Genomic DNA, 15,595 nt, shown 5'->3' with positions numbered 1-15,595 from the left:
AGATATGTTATCAGCAGTATCACTTGTGGGTTCCTTTAGTTGATGCTTTACCAATCCCACCACATCTTTACCTCACTATTGGGGTGTTTAGCTTTAGAATTGATGAGTCACGCTCATTTCAGCCTTGTTCAACACCAAAAGCAGCCTGACATCCCCTTCTCCATTCACCACTGGTAGCTTTGCAAATAGGGCATTGTTCAAGTTGGTTTACACCCAGTCTGGCCAGAGCATCCCCATACAGAAAGGTGGCAGGGGTGCCCCTCTCTCTGTCCAAGGGATATAGCAGGAGTCATGCCCATCTATCTATCCAAGGAGATCTGTGTGTCTGGGGACATGAGAGGAAAGGCCAACCAGGCTGTGGCAGCCTTCAAATGCTGCACTGGCAGAGACAGAAGGAAAAGGAAGCACAGTGCCCAGCCGTGGCCAGAAGGGGACACAATTCAGTCAAAGGGCTGCAGCCCTGTGACTCCACTGCTCCCCACAGAGGCCTCTTCAGGAGGAATGCTCTCTCCTCTGCTTCCTGCAAGGCAGGGTAAGGCCAGGAGCCAAGGAAGGAGCAGGTTGCACCTGCTGCCACATCGGAGTGGGCAGGCAGAGAGGCACATCTTGCTTCCTTTGGCAAAACTCCACAAGAGCCAGCCGCGATTTGGGCTGGCCCCATCCCTGCATTCCCAGCCCTCCAGCCCAGCCCCAGAAGAAAAACGGAAGCAGCAAGGGCTCCCTCTTCTGGCCTGGTCCTCTGGCAAAGACGACAGTAAAGAAGAACAGAGACAGCCAGACAAATTTATTAAGAACTTCAAGTGATTTATCCCCTTCAATGTGCTCCACTGCTTGCCCCCGGCGCCAGCAGGGAGGGGGGCCATGGTACCAGACCAGGACCTGCTGCTTGGGCTCAGATTGTCACTGTCCAGGGAGCCGGGTCTCCCCTGGGGATTGGATCTGCCACAGGCCCTCCTGGGGCAGAGCCACTCAGTCTGTGCAGTGTCACCCAACCACAACCACCAAAGCCACGTGCCTGCGTGCACCAGTCCAACATCCTCACACACACATGCACCCACACTTTTTATTCCTACAGGCCAGATCCCCACCTTACCCAACCCTCTGACTGCACAAGAGGACTCCTGTGCCATTGGGCAAGGGACCAGCCCCCATTTGGAATGGCTGGTGAGCTTGCAGGCTTATCAGAGCCCTGAGCAATGGGGAAGGCGAGGCACAGGCTCCAGCAGCAACTCCTTATCTCACACATCCCCCACACCTCTGGTCCCCCCCTCTTGGTGCTCAGCATCAGTGACTGGAAGCCCCTGAGGTCAAGGGCATGTAGTGGAGGTAGGGAAGGAAAAGAGCAATGGGAGTACTAGCACAGAAGGGGAGGGAAGGGTCCCTGCCTGCCATCTGAGGACCATCCCCAGCCCCTGCTGCACCCAGTGCCCTGCCCAGTGCCACCAGGCTCACGGCTGGATGGGGACCTGGGAGGGCGGTGCGGGTGCAGGTGCCCAGCCAGCCCGGCGCTCCAGGGCCAGCTGCATGCTCCAGATGCTGAGGGGCCGCATGTAGGCCAGCGAGCGGTACACCTTCTTCTCCCGGTAGGCCTCCGGCGTCTGGAAAGCCATGCCCAGCCGTTCCCACACCGTCCGGTAGCAGCCCTCCGCCGTACGGAAGCCTTCCTCCACCAGCCCCTGCGGCACAGGGAAGACGACCATCAGCAGCTTCACACAGCGCAAGGAGACGGCACACGCGCCCAGGGGGGCGCTGGCAGCCTCCCCACTCACCTCCTGGATCATGGTGGCAGCCAGGGCGTACACCACGCCGATCCACACCTCGTTGGACTGGACACTGGAGGTGTCGGGCACCCCGTCGGGTCTCATGCCATTCACCGCCCCCATGGTGCCCCCTGCAAAGCCCAGCACATTCTTCTCAAAGATGGTCCTGAGCGCGCTGACAACGTGACTCTTGGGGAAAACCTGAGAGGACAGAGATGGGGAGGGGGTAGCCTTGGCCTCAGTGCTCAAGCAGACCCCTCAGGTTGGCTCTCCAGAGAGCAGGATTCAATTTCCTTGGAGGAAAAGGTCAACACTGCTCGCTGGGTCAGTTGACACAAATTTCCCACCTCACAAAAAAAACCGCAGGAAGTGAAATCTCCTCTTTCCATGAAAACAACAGAACAAATCGCAAAACTGCTCAAGATGGAGATGCTGAATTTTAGTCTGCCTTCCTCTGGAGCAGGCTAACAGCTCATCCAACTAGTGCATCTCCAAAACCAGCTTCTCACCCACAGGCAAGGCCAAATGCCCTGCCATCTCCTGGGACTTTGCTTTGGGGACCTGGACACCCACACCACCCTCATTTCCTTTATGGGCACCACTTGCAAGATAGCAAAGATCCAGGCAGCTCATCCACATAGCCCAGGGACTTGCCAGAGCCTGCTTGCCACTCTGGTGACACCAAAGCCAAGGGAAGCAGAAGCTGTGATGACACCAGGCAGGAGCTTGCCAGGGGAGGCTGGACACTTCAACCAGACACCTTGGCAGGCTCAAGGGAAAAATCAGCAAATCCCTCTCAGCTCTGCTAAAGCCAAGCATCCACACAGCCATTCTTCCTCAGTCTGCCTCTGCAGAGAAGTCCACGGGCTGCTCTGGGGATCACCAAAGGGCTGGTGTGAAGCAGCCATCTCTGGCACAAGCTTTTGGGGCACAGTTTCCTCAGGACCAGGTCACAGGCTTCTCTTACATTTCATTACTGACTTGTGCAAGCAGCAAGGGCATGTTAATGAGGTTACAAACAGGAGTGCTGCCAGCCAGGCAAGGGATCAAAATACATGGAAAAACACCTCGATGCTCACAGGAACAGAGGAGACAAGTTCATCAATCCCACCTCCGGTGAGCTCAAAGCTCACCAGAGGGCAGGGAAGAGTGCCACCTTCAGCAACACAAGTCCAAGGCTAGGAAAGGCAAGGGACAGTCTGGAGTGCACCACCTTCACTCTTTCCTCCCCAATGTGTATTACTGCAGGTCTGGGCCAGATCCTGCCTGGAGCCCCAGGCACAGCCAGAGTCCCACACAGGAGGGCCTGACCCCAGGCCCATTTCTTATTAAAGCCCACAGTCTTCAGCACAAACTCCCAAGTCAAGCCCTCTGAAATCTCCCCTCTGATTTACCAACATGTGGGAACAAGCTCAGTCACTCTGCACCTGCACTTAGTTAATGGCAATCCAAAGGGAAGATGGACCTTGCCTAAGTGCTTTGAAAGAGACAATATTGTGTTTCTCCACCTGGAAAACCACTTGGAATGGTCTCCATGGTAGCGTGTGATGTTCTCTTGTGGCTGAACACAGCCACTGCCTGATGCCAGTGTGAATGTGTGGGATCGGGGCACTGGTTTAGGATGATCCTGGGAATTCCGGCTAACTAAAGAAAAACACCAGGTCCTGCTTACAAGAGAATATGAATAAAAGGGGAATGCTGAAAAGGATGGGTGGACAAGTCCCAAAATGGGACTCTGTGTGTGTGCAGCTCCATTTTTCTTTCAGCGCCCATACAACAGATGATGAAGTGGTTCGTCATCCTCCCACACACAAAGTCACTCCTTCCTTCAGTCAGCACCCTTGTCTGCCTCTCCATCATCACCAGAAAGCTTTGGTCTGACAACTGCCCATGAGGCACAAATAATCCATACAATGGCTCTCCAGTGCTCAGCTCTCTTCCGGATATGGCACCATCAGCTCTTCCCACCCACCACACCTGAGGAATCTGCAGTCAATTCCTCTCTTGCAACTGAAGACCAACAGACTTCAGGGACCCAAATAAGCCATAGTTCTCTCAGGTACGGATTTCAGATTTTTTAGGGCAGCAAATAACATGTGGAAAGTTCCATACACTTTTTTCTCCTGTTTTTAAGCAAATAGCACCTTGCCAAGAGCAAATCCCAGTGGGACTTTCCTTCAAGTGTGCCATAGCTGACTATGGTTACACACCCCTGCTGCACAGCCTCTCCACAGGCAGAGTTTGGTTTAAGGTGGATTGCACCATGTCCATCCAACAGCGGCCACCACTGCTGTGGGAAAACAAGCTAGTGGCCCTGCTCCAGCCCCTAATGTGTTATCTCCACCACGTGCCAGTCCTGCTGCTGTTCCCCTCCTGCCACAGGTTCCATCTCACCCCAACCATACCAGGCTGCCCCTTCTCATACCTCAAACTCCCCTTGGTCCAGGCCACAAGCCCCGAGAAACCACTGCCCAGCACACTGGTCTGACATGATGCTGCTGGAGGTGCAACTTCCACTGCTGTCATAGTTGTAGTATTTTCCTGGAAAAGGTGGGAAACATTAAAATCAATACTTCAGGATACTGGCTATCCCTACATTCCTTCTGGTGTGGCAGAAACACAGCAGCTTTTTCCACAGGGCTCTTCTCCTTCCTTTCCCACATCATCATACCCGTTCTGTTCCCTCTCCAGTACCTACTCCTTCCCTTCCACTTCCCTTCCTTCCACCATTCCCTACAAAGGCTCCGTGATCCAAGGAGAAGCCATTGCCCTCCCAAAGGACACATGGCCAGCTGAGTGTGGTTCCCCACCAGCAAGCACCCACCATTCCAGAGCATCCTCTCAAATGCCTCCTTGCCCTTGCTCAGGATGGCCATGTATTTCTGCTGGATCTCAGCATCCCCGAGCACCTTGGCCATCTTGCACATCATGCAGACAGCAGCCAGCCACAGCCCGCCACAGTAGGCACTGCCAGAGCCAAGGGAGAGAAGGATCAGCAATGTGGGACACCCCATGGGCTGCACAGAGCTCCCACAACAAATGGGGACCAAAGGCCCAGCTCTGAGCTCCCTCTCCTACCCACAGTCCCCATCTCCAACCCCTCCTCACCCCTCTTGCTCACCTGGCTCCATGTACCACCCACGCATCGTACGTCTGGTCAGCAAAGCCTCCGTTTTCAATGAGCCCATCATTGTCCGTGTCAAACTTCAGCTCTGACTCCATCACAGTCTGTGGGAGAGGCAGGAGATGGTCGTGCCTCGGGAGCATCCATGCCCTCGGGAAGTCGCTTGGCTCCCAAGGGAAGCGGGAAAGGATTGATGCCCCATGGTCTGATCTCCTCCCAGTACCTGGCAGACTGGCCACATGTCCCGCAAGTACAGGGAGTCATGTGTCAGGTAGTAGTCACGGTACACCTGCAGCACAAACTTCAGGTTGAGGTCCTTCCAGTCGGCTGTGTCGTGCATCAGGTAGGCATTGACACGCTGCCACGGCTCGTCACCTAAGCACAGACAGAACGGATGCAGCAGGGCAGCACACAACAAACATCCCCTCTCCCACCCAGGAGCAAGGTCCCAAAGGCACTGGGATCAAACAGCACTGAAATAATATGTTCTACCCTGTGCCATTTCCAGTAAGAAAAGCCTTCCTACTACTGCTATCCCTCCTGTACAAGCTCCATGCAGCACGGCTTTCATCACCACCCCAAAACATCCAGTATTTCATTCCCAGAAAACAGAGAATCATAGAATCATTTAAGCTGGAAAAGATTTCTAAGATCAAGTCCCACCATTAGCCCAGCACTGTAAAGTCCACCACTGAACAATGGCTTTAAGTGCCACATCTACACATCTTTTAAACAGCTCCGGGGATGATAAACCCACCACTTCCCTGGGCAGCTGGTTCCAATGCTTGACAACAACAAACAGTGTATTCCATGAACCATACCCATTTCTCACAGCTCGGGACTTAACTACCCTAAGGAAATGGTACGAGTAGCCTTCCACCCCCCTCTGCCTCCCAGCAGACCCCTCACCTGGGTCCCCAATGTCATGTGGCACCACGTTCTTCAGCTTCACCTGGGCTGTCTGACCACACATCAGGTACTGACGGAGCTGGACATCCTCATTCACCACTGTGACAGCTGCACAGGACACAGAGCAAGGCACGTCAGAAGGGCAGCAGGAACTGCAGCAGAAAGGTCCAAGCACAGCTATAGGCAGAGCCACCACCACCAGCACACCAGGCTGTCCTTTGGGGCTCTGGCTGCGAGATCACAGCCCTCTGCAAAGGGCTGAGGGCACATCAGGCTGCTCCAAGGCCCCCCTCAGCAGGAGACATGTAACTGTCAACACCCCCTTAAGAAAGAACCCCCTTAACAAGGAACCCCAGTGAGCTCAGCCCTCCCACAGCCCAGCAAAAGGCTCTGTTCCAACACTGCTCAGGCCACCACTGAGCAGTCCCCAAGCCCAGCCAAAGCACCAGGGTCTGCAAAAAGCCAAATGTGTCTCCTCTGCAAGGGGCACAGACAGAGCTGGCAAGACCAGGGGCTCTCCCACGACAGACAAGAGCCACCTGTGCACCCTCAGCTCAGCAAGAAGGCATCCAGTGCTGGGCACAGAGATGCTGAGACAGCAACACTGGGGGTCTGCAAGTCCTGGGCACAGCAGAGGAGCTGGAGAGTGATGCCGGCTCCATGGCACAGGTCTCTATGGCAGGAGCTGTCCCAAATCCTCCATCTCTTCCCCAGCTGAAGACCCCAGCAGGCCCCAAGGCAGGGTCTCCTGGCTCCCTCACCAATGTCATACTGCAGGCTGATCTGCAGCTTGGGCCACAGCATGATGAGAGCAAAGGAGGCGTAGAAGTGAACGTCGTAGGTGTTGTACATCCGGTACTCCTGGCCTGGAAACACAGGGGATGTGGTGAGGGACAGCAGACCTGCCTCAAGGAGGGCAAAAGAAGGGCAGGTCCTCCCTCACACATGGCCCATCAGGGTGGGCTCTTTCCCAATAAAGGCAGAGACTCCTGTTACAAGCAGGTTTTGTTCTGTCCACAGAGCACCACCGGTCTGGGGAAGACCTCATGCCATATCCTACAGGGCTGCAAGGGGTTTTCCTGGGAACAGAGCTGCTCCCTACCCATTGTGGTGTGAAAAGCATTCCCATGGCAGGTTAAAACCATCTGGTAACAGTAGCAGGGAGGGGTTGACTTGGGACCATCCATCACATCCCTGCAAGTTACCTTCCAAATAAGCAAACCTTCCGTATTCCCGCAGGAAAGGGAAGAGGTGGGACAGGCCAGTCCCTGCAGGCCCCTGCAGGTCCTCAGCACAGCAATCTGGGGGCACCTCCATCCAGATGGTCCCCCCATCCGTCAGGAAGTACAGCTCATTGAAGAGGGCTGACTTGTACCAGGAAGGCAGCTGGCTGTGGGAATGAGGGAAACTCAACACAGTGGACGAGGTGGGGATGCTCCCACTCCATCCAGTTCCAGGAGCCCACCGGGAAGGGGCTCTCATCCACCCTACCTGTTCTCCAGGATGGGATTCTGCCACGCTTCAATCTTCCTCTCCCACTCCTCATAGTGTGTCAGGGCGTGATGTGACAGGGCAGGAGCAGCATCACCTCCACTGCCAAAAAACCGGGTGTACCGCCTGCCAAGAGGGGGTTTGGTGAGCACACCGTGGGCTCCAGCTGGGAAAGCCATCCGGAAACGAGAGAGGGGCTTGACTATAGGGAACACCAGAGTAACTCAACTGCTAGTGCAGGGTCATTGAGGAGCAGGGGTTGGGCAGAGGGTCCCCTTTTTGAGCTGGCAGGGTCACGGATGCAGGGAATGGGTGGCACAAGTCTCCCCACATGGAACACAAGCCTGGAGGCAGCGATCAGGGGACTCCAGGGACATGAGCCAAACCCCACTGGAGATAACCCACCCACCTGAAGTGCAGCTTCTCCTTGGAGCCAAAGTGAACACACGGCATATCCCAAGCCAGGGCCAATTCCAGTGTCCTGTGTCCCCGGGCAGGCACTCTGCAGCTGGCACACACCGCTGCTGCCGTCACCTCCCCCTTCTCCGTCACGCTGCTTTGACCTGATGGGAAAAATGATCGTATTCGTAAGGGACCAAGGAAGTCCTGTGAAGGGGTAAATGAAGATCACACACACCCCAGAGGGGATTGAGACCCTTTGGGCATAGCACAGCCCCGCTGCAACCTGCAAGTTACAGCCCCAGGGTTTTAAGGGATGACTGTTGCTGCAGGAAAAGATCCATTCCATGGGTGGAGTCCTCAGTCAAAGCAGAGGAACAAATCAGGCAGGAAAAGCCACCAGGCATGAGTGGAAGGCACAGAAGTCCCATGACTTTGTATCCGTGCTGCTCAGAGACACTGACTTTCTAGTGACAGTCATTGCTTCCAGCTTTTTGCAGGGTGTTTGAGCCATGCTGGTATTTAAGAAAAGCCCTGAGGCAGCTGCATAATTATCTGCTGGTTGTGACATGTGTACAAGGTAAACTCATTAGAGTAACAATTTTAACGTAAGCACAGATCCTGACTATGATAATATCTGGCATTCATGAAGGAAAACCACATCCCAATAGCCTGAAGAGCTCTGAATGCATCCAGGCAGGAAGCTTATTTTTCCAGAAATATTCACACAAACACTTCATTTACAGAACGGAAGGTCCAAGAAATATTGCAAAGACCCAATGTCAGCATCACTAGTTTGTCAGCATCATCCTTGCTTAAAAGCTGACAGAGACATTAGGCAAATGGTCACCTTTCATGGCAAGAGGAGGTGAGCAGCAAGGGCTGGGACCTTGCCTGAAGCACCCTGCTTCCAGGCTCCTCCCAAGGGAGTGAGCAGACAGCTGAAGGATGATGCAGAGTTATCGAGGAAATACCGGAGACCTTTGGGGAACTGGTACAGTAACAAGCAGACAGCAAGTGATGGCAGCACCAAATGCCAAGGGCTGCTAAACACCTGCTGGAACCAGTCTGATGGGACACAGCTCACTCATCTGGCAACAGGGACTGAGGGAAGGTGGCTGGGCAGCACCCTGGCTACCCAGCACAAACCTCAGCTCAGTGGGCAACCTCACACAGACTAAGGAGATACTGGCACCTGGAACTAGTAACGCCAGGAACAGCCCCAAAGTGGTGTGAACACCACTCTTTTAGAGAAGCACACAAGGACAAGCAACGGAAAGGTTGGATACAGCCTAAAGTTGGGAAGAAGCCACAGCATCCCACAGAGCTTTTAGCAATGGCACCAAGGTGGCTGGAGGAAGGGAATTCTGTCTTGGCTCAGGTACCCTGTGCCCCACAACCAGGGGTCACCCATTGCCCCTGCTCCCCCTTCACGTGTCCCATGGAGGATGGAGGGACTCACCAGTGGGTGAATCCAGCCTGCCATCCTGCAGGAGGTCCTGCCACACCTCTCTGCCCAATCCCGTGGGATTGAATGCCGTCAGGTGGGTGACTCTCGTGCCAGCCTGGAGAAGGGAAGAGAATCCTTAGGGGCTGGTACTTTGGAGGGGCAGACGCAGGCTCTTCACCCCCAACAACAACACTGGTATGTCACACTCACTTCCTGCTTGTTGCGCTCCAAGTGCAACTCCAAACCTACTCACCCACTGCCCTGCAAGCTTTACCCAGGTTCTTTCCAGCCCACAGGGAGGTCATGTCCCCACCCCTGAAGTCAGGCAGCAATGAGTACTGCTGCTGACCCCAACCCACTGACACACCCATCAACTATCAGCTGCCTGGAAGCAGCCCCACCCCCCAGCAGGAGCCACAGCACCAGGGCAGCTCCTTACCTTCTCCCGGGCAGAGATGGCGAGAGTGAAGGGGTTCACACTCGTGCAGTGGTGCAGCAGGACTCCAGCAACTCGCTCGCCATCCTTCTCCAAGGCAAAGGGCTCGTTCCAGTGCCCTCCGCTCCTGTCCTCCTTCGTTCCCATGCCGTTCTGCAGGCTGAACATGATGGACACTTCCACGTCCTCATCCCTCCCATTCTCCACCTCCCAAATGAACACTCCCACTGGCAGGCTGGAGTCCTGGCAGAGACAGAGAATGCTGTGTACATGGCTGGTGCTCCTCCATTGGCTGCTGGAGCATGATTTCTCTCACTGCAGGGGAAACCACGCAGGACACAGGGGGAGGATCAAGAGCACCAGGAACAACTCAGTCTTGGAGTCTGTTGCCAAGCTGAGGAGGACCAGCAGGAGCAGAGGAATTTATGGGGCAGGTAATACAAAATTCAGAAGAGGAGCCCTGGGCTAGCAAACAGCACACCCGGCAAGAGGAAGACGGAAAGAAGCATTTAAGGCTCAGCTGAGTGTCTCATCCCTCAGCTGCCTGGCAGGTTGATACAGGCTCACGTGCTTCCCTGGGGTAAGAGGAAGGTCAGATGTGTCAGCAGCACAGCCTGCCACCCTCATCTGGGGCTGGGAGCCAGCACGAGCAGCGTGAGGGAGTGCTGAGCCATCCCTTGCTGCCATCCCGAGCTCCTGTGTTGCTGCAGGGGTTCCCCCTGCCTGGGACCATTGCTGAGCAGAGATGTGGGGAAACGTTGGAAAAGCCCAGCTAATAAGCAGCTCTTCCCTTTGGGATGTCATCACCTCCTTACCTTATAGTCATGGGGGATGACGGGAGAGACCTGTCGGCAAGTGAGCACCACCTTCTGCCCCGGGAGCTCATAGACCATCCAGGCCCGGGGGTACAGGGCGTGGTAAAAGGCATAGTGGCCACAGTAGCCCCAGTTCCAGCTCTGCAGAGTGCTGGGTCTCTCCACAGACAAGACCTGCTGGTAAATCGTCTGCCCCTTGCAACGCAGGCACACGGTGAACTGGGGAGGAGAGGAACATAAGTAGGGAATGAGATGAGCCCAATGACAGATGTCCCAATGGCCCAGACTGCTGCAGTGCCACTGACTCCCCCTGCATACCCTGCTGCACCTACCTGGTTGGCGATGACTGTTTCATAGTTATAAATGCCAGGATTCAGCTGCCAGCGGCAGAACTCGCCCCGCCAGCCACGGGTGATGGTGCCTCCCCCGATCCCGCCCAGCGGACACCCTGGCAAAGACACCAGAAATTAGCACCCCCATTCCTCCCCATGGTGGGATCTGGCTCAAGGACCCTCCCCAAGCAGCTCCACAGGGGGGGCCACTCAGCACTGCCCACACCACACAGGCTCATTAACTAACTCATTCCCTCAAGCACCCATGTGAATCTCTGCCCACCCAGCACACTGGGTATTGCACCACCCCAAGCTGTGCCCAGACTGGAAGCTGACCGTAGATCTGCTGTAGAGGGACAGCACACAAGAGGTCAATGAAGGCAGATTTCTTCTCTATGCGGGTCTTCTTGACCCACCACCTGAAGTATCTGCAAGGGAAAGAGAGGTATGAAAGAAGAAAGTAGGCACCACCATCCCTTCAGTGTCACTGGGCGGGATGTGACTAGCACAGGTTGAGCTTTCCCTCTTTGTAGAGATGTACAACAGGAATGTGTGTCCGAGGGCACAAGGGCTGACAGCCCCTGCCATCCCTCTGGAGCGCACAGCGGTCAGCAGGCATGAGCAGGCAGAGCTTGTGCTGCTCAGGGCTGACTGGATAGACCCAGTGTCAAAACAGAGCACTCTGATACCCAAGTGCAGGGCTCCCAGCTCATACAGGACCGGAGGCTTTTCCAGACATCCATGGAGAAGTGGGAATGCACATAAGGACCACCACCACCACCTCCATGTCTGGTACAGAACATCCAGCTAAGGAAGGTCTGGGAGTGGAGGTACAAGCCCAGAGAAACCATACACTGCTCCAGGGACACAAGCCTTGCCCTTCCACCTCCACATCCCCATTGCCACACACAGTCCTGCCACATCCCAGTGCCACATCCTCAGAGGCAGGTGGCACAGGGCAACCTGGACCTGGAGGGGGTGATGGTTGCAGTCTGCAGCTGGTAGGATCATGGGGACTCACCTCTGCCCGCACGCCTGCTGCATAGCCCTGCACTGCCCATCAGATAATTTCTCACCCAAAGGTCTGGGAATTGAGACACTCAAACAGGGGCACACCTGCAGCTGGGTGTGCCAGCACCACTCCAGGCAAGAGCAGCAGGGCTGGGCTCCGAGTTGGCGCTTGTAAAGGACTGGCTTTGCTAATAAACCGCCCCGAGTTAAACCTTCCATATGGAGACAATTAGCATACGGAAACCAGCTACTAGACCAGAAGCTGCTGAACTTTGCCTACTAAACAGTCAGGCAAGACCCAACCAGTAGCTCCATGCCCTCAGGTGCCAGGTGGGCAGCAGGGGCAATCTCCCTGAGCTACCTGCAGGCAACCATGCCATCCATACTGCCAAGGAGAAAACCACCTCAGCTGGGAGAACACAGTCTGTCCTGCTCCAATGGCTTGCAGGATGCAGGTGGCAGGCAATGGGCAAGCACTAATCCTCCAGGACATGTATACCCAGAAGCAAGGGGAAGAGGCTCTTCTATGACACACTAATTCTATACTTCCCCTACAGAAACAACCCACGGTCGACCTTTTGGTCACTAGACGTTCATCTTTATTCACCAACATTTAAAGGTCCCCAAATCCCTCTCAGGGTGAGATTTTCTGGGTTGCAGTCTCCCAGGACCTGACTGCTGCATGCTCTCCATTCCTACAGACCCGCCCTCATGTTTGATTGACTATGGACATTTCGCTCACAGAGGTCCATGGCATCATGAGAACCAGCCTGTCCTGCACGACCGCCCTGAACCAGGGCCTGCCGATATCTTCCAGCTACATCTGCTGCAACTGCTCTTCTCCAGCTGAGACAGCCGCGGCCTTACCCTGCCAGGTGAGGTTTTGGTAGTGCTCTCTCTGTCTCTCAAGGAAATGATTATTATTCTTTTTCAACCCAGCGTCAGGGGACCAACCCAGCTGCTTCCCTAGCAGGTTTCTGGAGACAGGAAATAAGGTGCCCAGGCAGAGTGGCTGCAGCACAGCCTAGCGGAGCATTACGACTCCTTGGAACGGAGGTGGCAGACAGATTTCAAAAAGCAGTTTTTCCAGGAGCACGCAGCAGGAAAGGTTTGGGATTTACAGCCAAAGCCAGAGTCGTTTGCCACCTCTTTTCCTGCCAGCTTCTCCCAGAATCACACAAGACAAGAGGAGGTGGTCAATGCCCAATTGCTGGCTATTAATAGCTCTGCCAGGACTGCAGAATAACTGGGAGAAAGCCTTTGTGCTTTGCAGCCCCAAAAGCCCTGTCGGGGCTGGAGGGCATTTCTTTCCCTTCAAATTGGCAGTGGAATTAAAACCTGTCTGAACATTACTCAGCTGATCTAGATTTACGTCATGACCCTCTCTCACGACGCACCAGCCCACCTCTGCAGAAATCTGCCTGCACCTCTTCTCCTGCCTTGCCAGCCCCAGCCTGCACAACTCTTTCTTTCCATACGTGTACATCCCGCTCAGAGCTACACCAATGAGCCCTGATTAACAAAAAGTTCTGCCCCAAGGCTGTCAACACCCCCAGCCAGGCCACCTGCATGACAGGCTGGTGGTGCAGAAGAGGACACCCATCATCAAGTTTAATTTGACACGACACACATCAGCCCAGGATGTGGTGGCTCCTCTGGAGGTTCTGGACTTCCTGAGCCAAAGATGTGCAGCAACCCCAAGGCGCTCCCAGCCATCTAGGCAGCTACCAGCACCTGCACCAGGTGATTTTGCACTTGATGCCCCAAGCCATGCCAGGTTTTGAGAGAATTCCTGGCACTGGTGCCACTCGTCATGGGTCATTCAGGAGAGCACATGCCAACCCGCAGGGTTCCAGAGGTTCAGATCCACACACCATTCCGCAGGACTGAGGTCCAGGTTCCTCTCGCAGCACCAGCACCCAAGTTTCTATGAGCTGGATGCTTCTGCCAGGCAGACATCAAAGTGCCCACCAATGCCCGGAGCACACAGCCTCCCAAACATCCCCACATCCTGAACTGGCTGCCCTTTGCCAGGCAACAACGCTGCCCTCAAGTTTTGATTCAAACCCGCACAGGTATTTCTCGCCACCTCGGCACTTCCTCTCCTCTCCTCTCCTCAAGGCTGCAAGGAAGCTTTGCCCTTGCAAAAGTACTTTAAGATGACAACCAAACTACCTCCTAAATTTGCACAGGGGAAGAGGCAGTATTTTGAGTTTCAGCTCCTTGTTTTTAAAACCTTTCCTAGGACTGATAGAAGCCACTTCTCAGACCCCTGTGGGAACATGCCAGGAGTGGCCTCCCCAGGATCACTTCTCCCTGCTCACCCCACCAGAACTTCATGTTTTCCCACATGCTCAGCTCATCCCAACCTGCCGTGGCAGCTTTCATTTATCTCCAGTGTCTGACCCACACTCTCCCTTCCCTTGATGCCCAAGGTCGCGCCAGAGTGTCTCAGGTCAGACAGGCGTGCTGTGCACCCCGAAGCAATCCAATATCTGCCCTCTCATTAGGCTTTGCAGGAACCAGCTTGGCAAGCAGCAGCCTCTAAGGACACCGGCAGAAAATGGAGGCAGGAGATATAAATCCAGGACAAGGAAATAAAGCGACGATGCCGTCACTTGTGCCGGCGTTCAGCTTGATGGGAGCACAAACACCGCCAGCGTTCGGACACCGGCTTTAAAGGTTAAAACAACACTCTCGCCTTCCACGCGTGTTCTCGTTACTTCCAGCTCTCCCCGACGAAAAGCCGGGAGAAGTGCCCCGTTCCCGAACCTGCCACAGCTCACAGCATTCCAAACCCCTCCCAGTCAGCCCCGGTTTGACCTCCTGCCGCCGAGCACCGGGGACGCTGCCGGGTAAGATGTGGCAGCGATCCCTGGGGGTGGGAGATTCCCATCCTCAAGCGATGCCTCCAGCCCTCCCAGCTCCCCGAGTTTTGGGGAGCCCGGGTGCTGCTCCTCTAGCACCAGTGCTCCCAGTGCCGGCGGCTCCGGGCGCGAGCAGGGCGGCTCCCGCCAGCCTGGGGCCTTCCGTGATCCGCCGGACTCTGCCCTCCGAGCACCGGGACACCGCCTGTGCCTCGCCGGGGCGAGCCGGTCGTGGCACCGAGGGGCTCCAGCGCGGCGCGGTGCCGTGTCCCCCCGGGACCACCCCCCTTTCCTCCCTCCACGGTGTGCTCCCGGTGCCCTCCATCCCCCGCCGTACCGTAAGCCGAGGCCGACGTGCCGCAGGAGGTCTCGGAGCGACACGTCCCCGGCGCCGTAGGGCTGCCGCGGCTCCTCGAAGCGGTGCGCCAGGCAGACGCGCCAGCCGTCCGCCGCCACGCCGCGGCCCCGCGCCGCCCCCTCGTACCGCTGCATCAGCGGCCCCTCCGCCTCCGCTGCCGTCGCCTCCGCCGCCATCGCCCCCCCGCGCCCCGCGCGCGCCCTCTTCTTCACCGCCCCGCCCCGCCCCGCCCGCGCCCCCGGGGCACGGCGGAAACACGGGCCCGCCCCGCCGCCGGCACCCGGGGGCGCCCGGCCAAACGCAGCCGAGCGCCGCCCGAGCGTCCCCGAGCAGGGTCCGAGCGCTGCCGAGCGTTCCCGAGCAGGGTCCGAGCGCTGCCGAGCGTTCCCGAGCAGGGTCCGAGCGCTGCCGAGCGTTCCCGAGCAGGGTCCGAGCGCCGCCCGAGAGTCCCCGAGCTGCGACCGAGCGTTCCCGAGCGCTGCTCGAGCGTTCCCGAGCGCCACCCGAGCCTACCCGAGCCCTTCTCGAGCGTTGCCGAGCGCCACCCGAGAGCTGCCGAGCGTCGCCCGAGTGTTCCCAACGGTGCCCGAGGGTGCCCGAGCGCGGCCCGAGGATTCCCGAGAGTTCACGAGGGTGCCCGAGC

General features: G+C 56.3%; 1 protein-coding gene and 1 long non-coding RNA gene across 2 annotated transcripts; one reads left to right on the top strand and one right to left on the bottom strand.

Annotated features, from left to right (window-relative positions):
* Positions 1 to 762: 762 nt before the first annotated feature.
* GBA2 (glucosylceramidase beta 2) lies at positions 763 to 15,143 on the bottom strand. The gene is made up of 17 exons (XM_064642138.1): positions 14,932 to 15,143; positions 11,053 to 11,144; positions 10,717 to 10,832; positions 10,385 to 10,603; positions 9,573 to 9,812; positions 9,146 to 9,248; positions 7,694 to 7,847; positions 7,285 to 7,410; positions 6,999 to 7,183; positions 6,555 to 6,659; positions 5,794 to 5,901; positions 5,108 to 5,259; positions 4,882 to 4,988; positions 4,585 to 4,727; positions 4,186 to 4,301; positions 1,770 to 1,961; positions 763 to 1,676 (listed from the first exon to the last, which is right to left on the bottom strand). The coding sequence occupies exons 1-17, from the start codon at positions 15,126 to 15,128 to the stop codon at positions 1,449 to 1,451; spliced, it is 2,583 nt and encodes an 860-aa protein (XP_064498208.1). The 5' UTR covers positions 15,129 to 15,143; the 3' UTR covers positions 763 to 1,448.
* Positions 12,008 to 14,378, top strand: LOC135407256 (uncharacterized). Its single transcript, XR_010426784.1, has 3 exons — positions 12,008 to 12,366; positions 12,472 to 12,602; positions 14,238 to 14,378. It is a non-coding gene; the product is annotated as an uncharacterized LOC135407256 (long non-coding RNA).
* Positions 15,144 to 15,595: the final 452 nt, after the last annotated feature.

This window comes from Pseudopipra pipra, chromosome Z (assembly GCF_036250125.1).
Source record: "Pseudopipra pipra isolate bDixPip1 chromosome Z, bDixPip1.hap1, whole genome shotgun sequence".
NCBI classification, from domain to species: Eukaryota; Metazoa; Chordata; class Aves; order Passeriformes; family Pipridae; genus Pseudopipra; species Pseudopipra pipra.
The sequence above is the reverse complement of the archived record's forward strand: the minus strand, read 5'-3'. Positions and strand labels throughout refer to the sequence as shown.

Coding starts and splice junctions, on each gene's coding strand:
- GBA2 (XM_064642138.1), bottom strand. CDS start 15,128: ATGGCGGCGGAGGCGACGGCAGCGGAGGCGGAGGGGCCGCTGATGCAG. Junction 9,249..9,572: donor CCATCTCTGCCCGGGAGAAG/GTAAGGAGCTGC, acceptor TCCCTTCTCCAG/GCTGGCACGAGAGTCACCCA. Junction 4,728..4,881: donor TGGGTGGTACATGGAGCCAG/GTGAGCAAGAGG, acceptor TGGCTCTGGCAG/TGCCTACTGTGGCGGGCTGT.